The 17,653-nt window shown below is 39.3% G+C and overlaps 1 protein-coding gene across 7 annotated transcripts in view; it reads left to right on the top strand.

Moving 5' to 3' along the window:
* The window catches only part of LOC122550426 (protein O-glucosyltransferase 2-like), a 58,590-nt gene that overhangs the window by 33,941 nt on the left and 6,996 nt on the right, over nucleotides 1–17,653 (top strand). For 5 of the 7 annotated variants that reach the window (XM_043691141.1, XM_043691140.1, XM_043691139.1 and 2 more), the window contains one exon: nucleotides 1,784–1,888. In XM_043691141.1, the coding sequence (XP_043547076.1) occupies nucleotides 1,784–1,888 (105 nt within the window). Of the gene's footprint in view, nucleotides 1–1,783; nucleotides 1,889–7,392; nucleotides 9,786–16,738; nucleotides 16,898–17,653 lie in introns of those variants that run through there. The other 2 variants (XM_043691144.1, XM_043691146.1) reach the window with 2 other exon arrangements.

Here is a 17,653-nt window from a genome sequence, read left to right as displayed (position 1 = left end):
CAGTTTTTTTTCCAGATTAAGCCTTGAGATGATGATTATGGTTGCCTTTTTATTGTCAGCTCTTTATCTTATGGTTTCTCTTTATCAGTTTTTATCTGGGATAGATCATACAAGATATGCTTGTTACACTTTGGAATTTTGTAACCAAGAGAGGACTGTGATACATACTTTAACAGTAGTCAAGTGATTATATTAGGGGCAAACTAAATGATTGAAGGAACAGTCTTGACTCACGAGCAGTTTCCTTCCTTGAAAAATGTTCTTTCAATTTTTTTTTCATCAAGACATAGTGTTAAAACTATGGCCATATGCTACCAGTGTTCAGATCACAGTAGTCATTATTACATTTATCTCAAATGATAAGAATTCATCCATTCCCAAGGACTCTGTTATCTCTTATCAAAATGGAATTGGGGAACACAACTCAATTTAATTTAATCTTATCAAATAGGTAATATACTTTATTAATCAAGAACATTTCAGAAGAAAAAACCTTTAACACTTATTTTCAATACAGATATCCTTACTAATTTTTCAATGATCTGAAACTTGAATCTTTACTCTCTGATGAATTTGAGCTAAGATAGTTCTCAGTGAATTGCTACAGAATGTGAGAGGTGCACACTTTATTCTCCATGTATCGAAGAGAATAGTATATATCACAACATCGAGTCATATTATTTAGTATAAAGTGTTGTTTTAAATTTGTTTACAAATAAAAGTTTTCATAGAAACAAAATTAGGCAAAGTTCTGGGCAATGTAATTTTCAAGCTTCCAAATACCCTCAGTGCATTGTTTTAAATAGGCTTATAGATCTTGCAGCTTTAACCTGTAAAGATTGTAAACACTTAGAATGTCATAATTTCTGGAGTCACACATACAAGACAAGCTCACAGATCTTCATGGAATGCCCTCCTCCCCACCCCCAACCTCAATCAGTATAAACTCCCATTTTCATAGTAGAATGTGAACTTGTCCCACTTTGTTGCATCTTCCCATCAGATGTGTAACTATATTGTCAAGGTTAGTGAGAGATTTCAGTTGTGAACATAGGAATCATATATTCATACAAGAAGGGGACAAATATTTCTAGTATGATTCACATAAAGTTGTGGTTTGTGTAGCTTTTGTTGGCTAGATTAACACACTTCGCAGACTTAAGGAATTTCAGCTGTTAAATTAGCCCTCACTGTTTTTGGAATAATTCTTCCATCGGAGCTTGAGATCTACTGCACTGGTCTAAAAATGGTACATATCGTAGTGCAGTTTGAGGAAGAATATATAACATAGAAAACACCAAATCCATATGTATGTTTTACTTGAACTTGATAAGTCTTTTCTCCACGATCAATTGAAGTTTAGTAATGGACAAAAAGACAGAGCAGAAGTACAGCAGTACCAGCTATGCAGATGCATAATCAATCTCTAAAGAACATTAACTTGGAAAGCAGATCACACCAGTTTGATGAGCTGGGTAGTTTGTTCTGTGCCAATATTTCTTTATTGATTTCCTGATACATGTCATGCCATCTGTTGGTTGGTGCCAATCAAAGGCTAATTGTGCTACATACTAAAGGACAAAATTGAAATGTAATCAGAAGTAACTGAGTCTTGACAAAATAATTTGATCAACTGATCTCTGTAGTGATTAGAGCATGTTCTGTAGTATGAGAAAATACATTTAAATTGGACAGAATTAAGCAAACAAATGTAAAATGAACACTAAGTGGAAACACACTGTTGTGTATTGGATCTGGTAAACTGATATGTGTTTTTAAACAGGAGTATGCTGATCTTCAGGTGAGTGAACCAAAGATAAGAGATGGTATGGAACTGGTGGAGCAGCCAAAAGATGACCTTTTCCCTTGTGTCTGCCAAAGAACAAAGGTACAGTATAGGTTTTTAAAAAGATCTTTGAAGAATCCTGTGTCATTATAAATTGAATACTAGAGGCAATGAACCCGAGAATAATTTGAGATTAGCTGGTTCTGGGAAAATGGTAGGAACTCTAATCATCTTTGGAACAGAAGAGAAAGGAACGGGTAGACACATGCGTCCTCACGCCCGTTCTGACATTTAGTGTGATCATGCTGATTTTCTCCACTTTTCTGCCCACTCTCTCTATCCCGTGATTCCCTGAGATATCAAAAATCTATCTGTCTCAATCTTGAATGTATCCACATATTAATATACCACTTGAGCGAAGAAGTTTCTTCTCATCTTAGTTCTAAATAATGAACCCCTTATCCTGAGAATGTGTCCTCATTTTGAAGATTTCCAAATCGGGGAAAAAAACCTATTGGTATCTAACTTGTCAAGTTCCTTCAGAATCTTGTATGTTTTAATTAGATCACGCTTTTTCTTCAGAGACAGTGGGGTAAATTTATACAGCCTCTCTCATAGGACAAATACCTTGCTCCATGAATAAATCTAATCGTGGCCTGACGTAGGGACGCTACTGCTGCACAACAAGGGCTCTTCACAAACAGATGTGAACTGAGAGGCACAAGACTTTTAATTAAAAATATTATGCTCGTGAATATTCATTGCCTACAAATATATTGAAAGTTTGAGTCCACCTAGGTCATTGTGATGTTTGGCCTACCACAGACAGACTACTGACTTTATGTCTACATCACAATCCACAATCAACAGAGACATGAATGAGAATTCCTAGAAACATGGCATTCCAACCGGAATGCTATCAACAAAGACATTGACTTGTTCGCCATTTACCACCCCCTGAGAAAAACAACCAGAAGTGCTATCACCACAGGAAATGACATCACCACAGGAATTGACATCACCAACCCAAAGAAACCCAAACATATAAATAGAAAGGAGGAATCATCAGCAGTGCTTCATCCGGAGGCTCACTGAAAATGATATCTAGTATGGTGATGAAACATCTGATAATGAACCTTCCAGCTCAGTGAGCAAACCTACATCCAGAAACTCAACCTGAGCTACAAATCTTCTCAAAACTCGCTAACTGCTGGATAATTGGAATTTCACATCCCAACTTATTAAAACACACTACACATCATATTTCTCACTCTTGTTGGTTCCATAAAATTTCCCTCGTGATTGTAGATTCAGAAGATACTAATCACACCCCTAATCCCTTCTCAGTCACAGTGAAAAATATTAAACTTCTTATTACCTTTACGAAGGACCCTTGCGAATCCAAGCTGAAACTTTTACTTGTAAAAATGGGGAACCTGAAACTGAATACTGTACAATAGCTACACACTGATTAAGGTCTCAGGTCTTTGGTTTTGACAGTAAGATATGTTATTCTGTTCTACAATTAGCTTTGGTAGTTTTATGGTCTGAATATCGAGTTCTCTTGAAAGCTGAGGCAATGTTTAGTATTCCTAGCATTGCCTCACTCTACACTGCAAGTTCTCTCCTTCACCACAGTGACCTTAGTCCTATTGTTGCTGAAATAACTGCACAGAGGCTGGTATCCCATCAGCAAGTCCCCCTTCATTCACTTGTGCACAGTACATTGGCTGTAGTCAGCCAGCTCAGAGTCAGTCTTCTGAACTGAAGAGATTCTAAATCCCCTGTTTATATTTTGTTTTGTTTCAGTATCAAACTGACTGTAGTACCAGCCAGCACAGAGTCAGTGCCCTAAACTGAGGTCCTTTTTTTTTAAATACTTTCACACTATCGCCTAACTGCAGTAGTGTTTTTTTTTACCTGTGTGTATGCAGGTGTGAGACACAGTGAAAGACACAAGGTGTACAAATCGTTATTCAATTTCCACCACCAGGAAGAAAGGAAACACCCGAGTGGCCAATGACAAGCAGTGCCCTTCACATCAAAGGGCAATGCTGCGTGATCAAACAGTGAAGGGGAGGGCAGGGATTAAATCAAAATAGAGTTGGAATCCCCTGTTTGTATTTTTTTTTAGACATAAGGTGTATGAATCTACACTCCTTTTTTTTAATGCAGAGAATCTTTGACACTGAGCCAGCTCCCTCAGAGCCAGCTCTCAGAGTGAACAGGATGTCTGACACTCCTTTTTTTTTCCTTGTTTCTTTTTATTTTCCCCACACTATCACCTAACTGCAGTAGTGGGTTTTTTCCCCAGCACCCGTGTTGTGTGTGTGCAGGCGAGACACACAGTGAAAGACAACAGGTGCATGAATCTTTATTCAATTCCCACCACCAGAAAGAAAGGAAACACCCGAGTGGCCAGTGACAAGCAGTGCCTTTCACATCAAAGGGCAATGCTGCAGAAGCAAACAGTGATGGGGAGGGCAGGGATTAAATCAAAATAGAGTTGGAATCCCCTGTTTGTATTGGTCAGCCAAGCGCTTCCTGATTGGTCCAGATTAACAACACCACTCAAGGATCTCATAGTCAACAAGATCACCTGGTTCCAATTACTACAGTTGTTATCAATAATAGCAGTGCCTATTGAAATTCTTACTTTGTTTTGTTAGTCTCTCTCCCTTATAACCTGTTTAGCTATTTTGTGTAGCTTTCCTATATATTCTTCCTATTGATTATGACTTACACTTTTATTTTCTACTGTGAAAGTACTAAATGCTTTTCTTTTAGTTCTAACTTTATTATAATTTGCTTATTGATCCATGGCATCCAGACTTTTGCTCTTGCTAGAACATTTTATTTCTATATTTCACATCCCCGATTAAACATTTCCCATTGTTAACCTATGCTTCCTTTTGTCAGTGGCACAAAGAAAAGGGGAATAGGCTTAAATTTAAATTACAATTTTTTTCCTCCTTTTAAGCTGAAGACAGTGAGGTACTTTTGATTTAGTTCTTAGCTTTATTCCCTTTTTGCCTTCTGACCATTACACCAATTCTTTTATTTCCATTCAGTCCAGTATGATTAGATTAGATTCCCTATTGCGTGGAAACAGACCCTTCAGCCCAACAAGTCCACACCGACCCTCTCAAGAGTCATCCACCCAGACCCATTTCCCTCTGACTAATGCACCTAACACTATGGGCAATTTAGCATGGCCAATTCACCTGACCTGCACATCTTTGGATTGTGGGAGGAAACCAGAGCACCCGGAGGAAACCCACGCAGACACGGGGAGAATGTGCAAACTCTACACAGACAGTCACCCGAGGCTGGAATCGAACCCAGGTCCCTGGCGCTGTGCGGCAGCATTGCTAACCACTGAGACACCTTATGGGCAATTGTATTACAGTCATTATTTCATAGATATATGTTTCACCGATCTTTTCCAATTTGTTATCCAGAACTGGTCATATTTTCTATCTGAATTCAGCTCTGAGTTAGGATACTTCAGATTTCTTTAGTTTCACAGTTTTTCCTTTTGCTGTCTCAACATCCTGCCTGTCTTCCTATTTATTATCATTATCTTCTTTGAATTATTTCATCTTTTCTGCCTGTTTTCCTGAGTTGCTTTCCGTTCCAAATCTTCAATTCTGACTCTTTCTTTTCTCCCATCCTCCTCCTCCCTCCCCCATCACCACCCTTCACCCATAATATTATTACGTTCGCTCCCACATTTCTTGTCAATTCCTTTGAGGGTTTGGATCCCTTTTCTGTTTTTCTTGGACTTAACAGGAATGCTAAAGACAAGTTTCGGTTTGTGTGAAATAAATGATGAGGCAGCATAAATCAGCTGTCAGTTCTGTAGATTCACAAGTTACAGCACATCAGTTAAGCTGCTGAATTTGTTGGCTGATTTGTACATGAATTACAGTTTCACCAATATTTGATTATTTTAGCAGCATGATTCAGCCTGATGTGTATATAATTAAATACAAATACATCTGTTGAGGTTTATCAATTTATTTCACTCAAGCATTAAGAATAGCAAATCTTTTTCAAAAATATTTCCAGTAATTCAACCCATAGTGTCTATACAAATTTAGAGATTTTGCCCTCAATACCCATGTCCAAATCGTTTATATAAATCAGGAAAAGCAAGGATCCCAACACCAATTCCTGGGGAAGACCGAGTCTGACAGTGCCTATTTAATACCGACCCGCTGTTTCCTATCATTTAGCCAATTTCTAATCCATGCTGCTGAGGACCCATCAAACCCAAACAGTTCTAATTTGCTAACCATGGGGTACCATTTCAAATGTTTTCTGAAAATCCAAATTTACAACATCCTCCGTGCTATCCTCATCCACTGCCTGTGTCACATTATCAAAAAACTCAATAGCAGACATGACCCGCCCATTGACAAAGCTGTGTTGATTGTCCAGTAATAACTTATTTTTCTTGAAGTGTATATTTATCTGTTCCTGTATTATGGAATCCTATCTGTTTTCCCACTGTTGATGTTGAGCTGACAGGTTTGTAGTTTCCTGTGTTACCCTTTGCCCCTTTCTTGAACAACAGCGTCACATTTGCAGTTTTCTAGTCACCAGGATTAATCCTGTGTTCAGAGAGGCCTTGAAAATTTATGTCATCAGCTGTGCAGTTTGCTCCCTTATCTCTCTCAGCAATCCTGCCCGGACCTGGCCACTTCTCTACCTGGACTGCTGCCAGCCTTTTTAAGTACCTCTTCTTTATCTATCACTATACTGCTCAGTTGCTCAACATTCACTTTTTCTACTGGGTCATTGTCACTTTCTAATTTGGTAAAGACAGCAACAAAGTATTAATTTAATATCTCAGTGAGCAGCTTACCTTGTTCATGCCTTACGGGCCCCACTGTTTCTTTCCCTAATCTTTTCCTAGTAATATGTTTGAAGAACATTTTACTATTTATTTTGGTGAAGACTGCTATCTTTTCCTCATGCTTCCTCTTAGCCTTCCTTATTTCAGCCTACTCTTTCTCCTGCCTTTGACATACTCTTCCAGATTTCTATTGCTATTATTATTCCAAAAGGCATCATATACCTCCTTTATCTTCCTCATTTTCTCTTCAATATCCTTAGTCATTCAGAGCATTGTAGCTTTGGATATCTGTATTTATTTCTCATGGGTATGAATTTAGCTTGCACCCTCTTCACCTCTCTTTCACAAGTCTCTCATTTATCATTCATTGTTTTATCCACCAAATTGGTTTCCAATCAACCTGTTCCAGGTCAACTTTTAGACCCCTGAAGTCTGCCCTTTTCCAGTTTGGAATCTTAATCCTTGACTAATTTTTATCCTTCTTTAATAGAACTTTATTATATTATGATTGTGGTTTCCCAAATGCTGCCCGGGCTCATGTTCTCCACCTGACCTGCCTCATTTCCTAGGACTAGGACCAGTACAACACCGTCCTGGTAGAACAGAAAATGTCCTCTTCCAGACAGTTCTCCTGCACACATTGTAGGAATTTCTCCCTTTTGTGGCCCGCACTCTTCTTTTTCCCCGTCTATCCCAGGATAATTGTTAATTATTTCAATGGGGACTTTCATAATTTTATTTTCAGGCCAAAGATGAACTTTGACACCCAGTAAAGAAGAATTTGACCCCAAAACTGAAGAAAGGGCAGTGGAACGATATGGTGATGTAGATGTCAGTTTCCAATTTGAACTGCATGAAGAAACTGCAATTCTGCAATGCTTACGAGATCCTAAGAGGGCTGCTATAAAAAAGCCACTACAATTGGAACAAGATGCTTCACAGTTGCCACAAGACTGTTACTCAGCTGATTTTTTTTTATTAATACATCTTGTAAGATTTGTTTTGCTTTTAAAAATTGTTCCATTTCAAATTCATTAATGATCATTAGATGTTGAGTGAATGAGTAGAAAGGAACTATGCCAAAAATAATTCATAGACATGAATTTTGCATTGTTGTGATGCAAAACAACTTCAGGGCAATATTTTCCTATTTTCTTTCCAAAACCCTATCATAACAACCTGGACCTGTTCACCGTGTATCTATAAATTTAAAGTAAACAGCTGGAGAAATATAAAAGACTGGGATAGTAATTAGCTTGACTGTATTAACTAAAAATAAATCATGTTTAAATGAGGCATGTATGCAAATATGTACATTATTCTTTGGAATTAACATTTTAATGTTATTCTGAAAAACTGATTTTAAATAGGATTGAACAAAATACTGCAACAAATGGTTCTATTTTATAGTCATGAGCAATCAAATTGTCTACTTTTATCATTTTCAGTATATTTTCAAAATGTTTTGTGAACATTTATCTATTTTTCAAGCCTTTTAAATGAAACTCAATACTTTGTTTCTTGTACTACCAAATATTACCTCACTACACTGTATAGTTATATCTGGGAATTAATCATGAACTATTTTTGATATAAATTGACATAAATATATTAGCCTAAATTTGGGTTAGTTACCAAAGCTCATCATAATGTGCCACCATGTCAAAATGTCTCTGCAAAAGTTGATTTTCAGTCAATGCCTTTAGAAATGATTATAATTCACTGTTACATATAGTATGATTTGAAGATTGTTCCAGATTGTATTGAGGAAGTTTTCATTAGTCTTTGGTATCATTTTTAAAAAGAACCAAATTGGACTAATTCATCATCAAAATGTTCACTTTACTTCTTTTCTTGAAAACTTGAATCTATTCAGCTACCTTGATGCTTCATTAGTTCCTTTTCTAATGACATTCCATTAGAGAAATGAAGGTGTGCTTAAGCCTAGTTTGTAGCCTCATGGAGATTAATAAGAAACGTTGCCACAAAGCAGTTCACATGTCCAGTTTCCAAGGTGTTGACTTCCTTTAATGGGCTGCTTTACCAGTGAATGCCTGAAATCGCTCTGCTGGAATAACAGAGTTTGGTGGTTGGCAGGGGGATATGAACCAAGTTAGTCTAACAATCAGGACCCTGATTGTGCTTTACCAGTCTCTTTCAGTGACTGGTGAATGATGTGAAGATTTAGAAAGAGACTCATTAACAAAAGAAATTGAAAATTGTCAGAGGGACATCCTCTAATCTGCTTTGGTTGTCTGGAATCGTTAAACAGATTACTGGCAAATGGAACCAAAGATGTGGCAGCAAAACTGCCCTAGACTATATATGGCTGCTTAGATATCCATTATGAGATATTCCTCACAATTTTCAAGTACTGGAAACAGCATAATACAGATTTATAGCAATAGCATTTTTTATAGTTTACGTTGCATCACAAGATACACCAGTCGTCTTTTTCATATGTTTATGAAATGTTATTGTCTTATATAACTGATACAAAGAAATGTTTTGTAGACAGGTAGCTTATTCTTTTTACTGGATTGCAATTTCATTTTATATAAGGATAGTCTGGCATTTTTAATCATCTTTTATACATATGCATTTTCATGAATTACAATAAAATAATCTGTGTATGACTTCCTAAGACCATTAAATTGTGTGTTCATTAAACTATTTGGTATGACATGTTTAATGAAAACTACAAAAAGTAGAGTATTTAAGTTTACCTTGGCAATATTGAGAATTGTGAAAATAATATACAGACTGACATACCAATGGAAAAGAAATGAGTTTATTACAAATTTTGTTAACTTTTCTTCCAGTTTCTAAATCACAAACCTTTATTTTGAAACAAACAGTGACTGTTTGCAACATTCAGGAATAGAGTTAAAAATCACACAACACCAGGTTATAGTCCAACAGGTTTATTTGGAAGCACTACTTTTCGGAGTGCTGCTTCTTCATCAGGTAGTTGACAACCATTTGTGGGTCTCAAGCTCACAAGAATGGCCAGCAGGAATACAAAAGCAGTAACTTCGTAATTGCCCACCCATTAGTGGCAGTGGACTGGCTGCACCCGATGTGGCCTCCTATACATTGGGGAGACAGGCCGCCTACTTGCGGAATGTTTCAGAGAACACCTCTGGGACACCCGCACCAACCAACCCAATAGCCCCGTGGCTGAACACTTTAACTCCCCCTCCCACTCCGCCAAGGACATGCAGGACATGCTGGAGGAAGAGCGACTCATCTTCTGCCTAGGAACCCTCCAACCACAGGGGATGAATACAGATTTCTCCAGCTTCCTCATTTCCCCTCCCCCCACCTTTTCTCAGTCCCAATCCTCGGACTCAGCACCGCCTTCTTGACCTGCAATCTTCTCCCCGACCTATCCGCCCCCATCCCCTCTCCGACATGTCAGTACACATTTTCACTATAAGTTTTGGTTCTTGTAAAAATTCCCTGGCTGGTACCTTTGATTCCTAACTGAACCTAATTCAGCTCTGATCAAGCTGTGTTACAGAACTGTATAGTTATATGTTCTAATTAATATTGATAATTTGCTACATATTGCTGTGTCTTATCAGTAGCATCCTGATCTCAATTATTCAATTTTTTATGTGTATAGGGGGCATGGTGGCTCAGTGTTAGCACTGCTGCCTCACAGTGCCAGGGACCCAGGTTCGATTCCAGCCTCGGGTGACTGTCTGTATGGAGTTTGCACATTCTCCCCATGTCTGCGTGGATTTCCTCCAGGTGCTCTGGTTTCTCCCACAATCCAATGGTATGCAGATCAGGTGAATTGGCCAAGCTAAATTGCCTGTAGTGTTAGGTGCATTAGTCAGGGGTAAATGTAGGATATGTGCCGGTTGTTGGGCCAAAGGGCCTGTTTAAATACTGTAGGGAATCTAATCTAATATATTTAATTGGTATCTCCAATGCCAGAATTCTTCAACATTGCTGAGACAATCTCTAAGTCAATCTTTATCTGCAGTTTCAGATAAACAACAAATGTTTAGTGCCTCTCTTCCCATATTAATAATTTTAATGGATTTGACATAGCTGAAGTGTTGTATTTGGAAGTTTGGAAGCTCTCTCTCTCCTTCTGTTACAGCAAAAAGCTGAAGTTATTTCTGCTGGCAGAATCACGTGAGGTAGTTTACTTTGCTGACTTTGCCTTTGTCAAGGGTGTGTTCATGGAATGTTACTATATTAGAACAGTTGCTGTTTAATAATTAAATAATATGTTATTCAGTTAAGTTTTCTAGTTAGAGTTAAAGTTATATCAACTCTTCTTTCTTTAATTTGTACTTTAACTGGGGTTAAGAATAAAGTGTGTTTTGCTTAATGCTGAGTAGTATGACCAATTGAATTACATCTGGAACACAGCACCTTGCACTCGCCTGTAAAACAAGATAGAAGTGAAGGTCTAGGCTATCTCCTTGACATATTTGCAGCGTGTTTGTCTGGGCCATTAGAAAGTTCAGAGTAGTTTGCTGAAAAGGCACATGGACTTGTATCATTGTGCTGTGACCATTCTGTGGGAGGGGGTTAGGGAGCTCACCCTGTTTTGGAGTTCTCTCCCTCACTCATGTGATCTGTCTCACAAACTTACACTCTTACTCACTCAGTGTCAGAAAGAGGAGTGTGTGAGAGAGACATTCTCTTTGCTGTTTTAGCAAAAAGACACAAACTTCTCAAGTTTCACTTTGTGACTTTGCCTTGTCATCCTTTCTAGTACGCTGGAGAACTTTAGTGCATTCTTTCCATTATAACCTTTTTACTTGACTCAAAATGACACTAGTAATGACAATTACAAACCAATTAAGGTTCTGTAGAATTCCAGTATTACTTCCACTTCTCTCGCTCTTGGACAATCAGATCTTGAGCACTGGAACTGAAAAAAAATAGTCTTGGAGCTTAGCTTGCTGTGTCTCCACAATTGCTGCCTGACCCATTGTGATTTCCAGCATTTGTTGTTTTCAGAATAAATTCCAGCATCTGCGGTAATCTGCTGGAAATCTGCAGGAGAGGCATGGCCATTGCAGACCTGTCTGCAAGCAAATTGAGCCCACTTAAGAGACAGCAGAGTAGCTAAAGCCCTGACCTAGTGATGAGTACTATCTACACCACTCTGCTCCAAGGCCCTGATTCTGATAAATCCATAACACTTATAATTCACTGCAAATCCTTGCAAGTTGGGCGACGTGGTGGCTCAGTGGTTAGCATTGCTGTCTCACATGCCAGTGACCTAGATTTGATTCCAACCTTGGGTGACCCTCTGTGTGGAGTTTGTACATTCTCCTGTGTCCTGCGTGGATTTCCTCCAGGTGCTCTAGTTTCTCCCACAGTCCAAAATGTGCAAGTTAGGTGGATTAGCCATGGGAAATTGTCCATAGTGGTCAAGGATGTGCAGGTTAGGTGGATTAACCATGGGAAATGCAGGGTTGCAGGGATAAGGTGGGGGGGTGGGTCTGAGTGGGATGCTGTTTGCAGGGTTGGTGTGAATTTGATGGGTTGAATGGTCTGCTTCCACAATGTAGGGATTCTATCATTCTAATTGTTCCTCCATTTTTCCCACTAGTTGTTTGCTTGCTAATTACATTGAGTAAAATGGTACGGTTATCAATTCCAAGCTTTTATTCAAATTAAAATTGTGTCATCAAGCCCGCTGCAATATTTCTGTTTCCAGCACAGTTCTTGGCTGAAACTGCCTGAGCAACTCTCCTGAGCGTTCTACATCCCGGGAGAAAGTGAGGGCTGCAGATGCTAGAGATCAGAGTAGAGAGTGTGGTGCTGGAAAAGCAGAGCAGGTCAGGCAGCATCCGAGGAGCAGGAAAAATCGACATTTCGGGCCGGAGCCTTTCATCAGAAAAAGCCCCTGATGAAGGCTTCTTGCCCGATACGTCGATTCTCCTGCTCCTTAGATGCTGCCTGACCTGCTGTGCTTTTCCGGCACCCCATTCTATATCCAGGTATATTTAGATCTACTCCTACCTTATTTAAGGTAAGTTTTCATTATTGCCATAGCAATGTATTTCTACATTAGTATTACCATCTGTGACTGGATGTATTCTGGAGATTTAATGAAATGATATTCAGTCATTGATCCTGCAACATATCTGCCTCAAAAGAACCTATCCTTTTCTCACTTATTGGAAATAGACCGTATTTTACTTGATTAAAAGATGATTGATTAATCAAAAAGCCATTCATAATTCATCTCCAATATGTTTCTTCCAAGAAAACAACAGCATACCAAATTGATAAATAAGATGCACAATTATTCTAATACCTGAGGAGTTTTCTCTAGAAATGTTCCAGCAGAATGCTCAAGATAATCTTCATCTTTTTTAAGATTCCAGAGCAATGCTGACAGCTGGCACCCCTCTTCCACGTGGCTATTTGTAGCTGCAGCTCCCAATGTTATTTATTTATTACATTGGAGTATTCATCTGGATCCACATTAATCTAATCTCTACAGAAATAGATAGGTTTTAGAATGGGTTTCAGAAACATCAATCATATTCAAATAGTGGAACTGACTTGACAGGCCAAATGGTTTAGTTCTGCTCACATGTCTTTTGGTCTAATTTAGATAATATGATTCTCTCTCTTACTTTCATCCCCATGAATTACAATTTTTTATTTCCTGTGTTTTTCTCTATTATCGCCTGGTTCCGACATCCCTGCCAAATATCACTAGCAAACTGCCCTACAAGGAAACTCTCCACGGATCAGGTGCAAGCCCACCAACCGGTACTGGTTCTTTCCCATAACGTCCTAATGTCCCAGGACTCTGAAAGTTGCATCTTTAACATCTGTCCAACCGTGCAAACATCTGCTCTATCTACCTATTTCTGTACTGACTTCCATGTAGCTCTAGAAGTATACTGGAAATTAGTACCTTTGAGGTCCTACTTGCTAGTTTTATTCATAGCTCCCTAAACTATGAATACAGATCATCCCTCTTTTTATGTTGTTGATAACAACCTGGGCCATTAACTTCACCAACCCCCTCACCCCTTACTTCTCTGCAGCTGCTTAGCGCTCGCCTTGACCCTTGCACCAGATGGCAGCATACATCCTGTAAATACTTTAACTACTGAATCCATTATCACCTTCCAATCTTCCTCCTGCCCCCTTGTACAGCTAAACCAGTTACAGTATTAGAGATGTACAGCACGGAAACATACCCTTCGGTCCAACTCATCCATGCCGACCAGATATCCTAAATTAACCTAGTCCCATTTGCCAGCACTTGGCCTACATCCCACTAAACCTTCCTTCTTCATATGCCCATCCAGATGCCTTTTAAAGTTGTAATTGTATCAGCCTCCACCACTTCCTCTGGCAGCTCATTTCTGCATGAAAACGTTGCCCCTTATATTGTCACACAGCTGGTTCCTTTTTTCTAAAAGCTGTTGCTTTTCTCAAGGATACTGTGTCCTTGGTTTTTTTCAGAGGGGTCATAAACAGGCTGGGCTCCGATTAGACTAGTTTGGTACAGAGACAACAAAGATTTTGAGAGGCCTTTTGTTTATATGTAAACAGATGAGACTTCAGGTCAAAGTGGTCATGTTTTAGAAGTGACCTGTATAATGGAAGAGGAGTGGTCAGTTCTCTAGCTGAGCAGTTCAGTCCAGTCCAGAACGAGTTGAGAGTTCAGCTTTGGAGCTGTGTGAACAGGCTTTCTCTCCTTCCGCCCTTCTAACGTCAAACTGTAAGCATTTGTTCCCTTTGTACTGTGTTTTAAAGGGGGTTTGCTTATTGGGACTGTTGTGTAAATTTGGAACAGCATAATTAAGTCTACTTTGGATAGACTGAGTTCTGTAGGAGTTCTTTATTCTGTTCTTTGTGTTTTATTGTGTAATTTTGTGAATAAATCTTTGTCGGTTTTAAAACCTGGTCGTCAACCTCGCTAACTTACTCCAGGTAATTTTCACTATACACTTACTGAAACAAATTGCAAAGTTATGGTCTGGGTTGCCTGCTAAAGAATATTTTGAATGGTCTGGCCTAGTCCATAGCATAACCTATTTTAAATCTTTCCTCTCTCACCCTAAACCTATGTCCTTTTGTTCTGGACTTCCCCATACCAAGGAAAAGTCCTTGTCTATTCACCCTATCCATGCCCCTCATGATTTTATAAAACTCTATAAGGTCACCCCTCAGCCTCCGAAGCTCCAGGGAAAACAGCCCCAGCCTATTCAGCCTCTGCCTATAGCCGAAACCCTCCAATCCTGGCAACATCCTTGTAAATCATCACATCTTTTCTATAGGAAGGAGACCAGAATTGCACACAATATTTCCAAAAGTGGCCTAACCAATGTCCTATACGACAATATAATGACCTCCCAACTTATGTACTCAGTGCTCTGACCAATAAAGGAAAGCATACTAAGTGCCTTCTTCACTGTCCTATGTACCTGAGACTCCTTTTTCAAAGAGTTATGAACCTGCACTCCAAGGTCTCTTTGTTCAGCAACACTCCCCAGCGCCTATCCATTAAGTGTATAAGTCCTGCTCTGATTTGCCTTTCCCAAATGCAGGACCTCACATATATCTAAATTAAAAACCATCCCACTCCTCGGCCTATTGGCCCATCTGATCAAGATCCTGTTGTAATCTGAGGTAACTTTCTTTGCTGTCCACTACATCTCCAATTTTGGTATCTGCAAATTTACTAACAAAACCTCCTAAGCTCGCATCCAAATCATTTATATAAATGATGAAAAGCAGTGGATCTAGCACCGATCCTTGTGGCACTCCACAGGTCACAAGCCTCCAGTCTGAAAAACAACCCTCCACCACCACCCTCTGTCTTCTACCTTCAAGCAGTTCAGCATTCCATAAGATCTAATCTTGCTAACTAGTCTTCCATGAGCACCTTGTCGAATGCCTTCCTGAAGTCCATATAGATCACGCCCACTGCTCTACCCTCATCAATCCTCTTCATTACTTCTTCAAAAAACTCAATCAAGTTAATGAGACATGATTTTCCACAGTGCATGAATGATGTATAGCTCTGCATAGGATGCCAATAAGGGATTAAATGTGAAATTGTGCCAAGTTGGGTCAATACAACATTAATGTCTTTAACCTTCACGGACATCTGTTGAGGTGATTTACTGAAAGGAAGAGGGTAAAGTTGGTGTAAAATGAGGGATTTTTAGTAGGTTGACCGTGGGCTAAAGGTCTATTAACTGTCCAGATCCTGTGTTAGAAAATAGCAGATGGCAGAGCATAATCAACACACAGTCACAGTGTAGAAATCAAACGTTGGTTCTCTTCCCTCCCTGCATCCTTTAATACGTCAACTCTGATAAAACAGGGACAGTTAAGTCTCAAAGATTATTTAAAAAGAGTAAACTGGAGCACACTGTTAGAAGCCACTTTAGATTACAGATTGTCACCATGCTTTGGATGTACACATGGGGTTTGTTTGGCAGGGCCGTTGGAATGCAAAACTCGAAGCTGTTCTGGCTTGGCCAGAGTGTAAGCATAGCTGATGATTCTGCAGGCCAGGGGACAGGAGGCATATTGGATCAGCCTTTTGAATGGCGGAGCAGGCTGAAGGGGCTGAACAGCTGACTCCTTTTCTTATTTCTTGTCTTAACACTTCAAATCTGTTTTCAAACTACTGCAAGTTTGTTTTATCAATAGTACATATCATCTATATCATATAATGAACATATTGATTGCTAAGTTTTGGCAAGCATGATCATTGGACAATTCTACAGATACAAAGCAATAAAAGTAAAGTAAAACAATTTTTCCATAAAACAACTTAGAAGAATTATTGAAACACAGATTCAAATACCCAGAATCTGGATCAAAACTTTGTAACTGCCTCGCTAACAGCATTACGGATGTATTTGTACCGACACAACATTGACTGGAGCAGTTCAAGAAAGCAGCTCACCGCCCACTCTCAAGAATAGTTTAGGCCTAGCGAGAAATCGAAGTTCGAAACTTTTACAGCAACTTAAAACTAAATCTGCAAAATGTTTAATTTAAATTGTTTATTTTTTCTGCATTATTAACAAGTTGGAAGTGGATGAAAATTAATAATACTGTTTACTAACTAGATGCGGTTGACAATTGACTTATTTAAGTTGATCAATGAGTGGCATCTGAGTTGGCGAATGATAGAGCATCAGTTCATGTGATGCTTTTCGTGGAGGTGGTACTAACAGCTAAATTGATTGACCATGCAGAAGTTGAAGGATTTCGCCTTAATCGAAACGGTGTGTTTCTTAATTGTTTTCAACAAATTCTGAATATGTCGAGCTGCTGCTCTGTTATTTTTCTGCTGTGGGTTATTTGGAAGTTGTGAACTGAACTGGGGTTGGGTGATCACATTATTCCTTATCGGGGTTTCAGTTTTAATATTTAATGTGCTCCAATTGCTCGTTTGCAAACTCCAAACAGCCGCTGCCTTCGTTGTGTCTGTAAGATGATGCAGCTGGCGATTGAAGACCAGAACTTATTGAACTGTCCCCAGCCAAACCTAAAACTCAATCCCTCAGCCAATCACGTTCATAGTACTCAAGGTTATTTATTTGACTTGCGAGCGTTGAAACCTACCGTATTAAAGGTAAAAACAATAACTGAGGATGCTGGAAACCAGATTCTGGATTAGTGGTGCTGGAAGAGCACAGCAGTTCAGGTAGCATCCAAGAGGCAGCGAAATCGATGTTTCGGGCAAAAGCCCTTCATCAGGAATACAAGCAGAGCAGCAGTTCAGTAGCATCCAAGAGGCAGCGAAATCGATGTTTCGGGCAAAAGCCCTTCATCAGGAATACAAGCAGAGAACCTGAAGCGTGGAGAGATAAGCTAGAGGAGGGTGAGGAGAAAATAGCATAGAGTACAATGGGTGAGTGGGGGAGGGGATGAAGGTGATAGGTCAGAGAGGAGAGGGTGGAGTGGATAGGTGGAAAAGGAGATAGGCAGGTAGGACAAGTCCGGACAAGTCATGGGGACAGTGCTGAGCTGGAAGTTTG

The sequence above is a fragment of the Chiloscyllium plagiosum genome, chromosome 6, assembly GCF_004010195.1.
Source record: "Chiloscyllium plagiosum isolate BGI_BamShark_2017 chromosome 6, ASM401019v2, whole genome shotgun sequence".
In the NCBI taxonomy this organism is placed as follows: domain Eukaryota; kingdom Metazoa; phylum Chordata; class Chondrichthyes; order Orectolobiformes; family Hemiscylliidae; genus Chiloscyllium; species Chiloscyllium plagiosum.
Note: the sequence above shows the minus strand (reverse complement) of the source record. Positions and strands in the feature narration are given on the sequence as shown.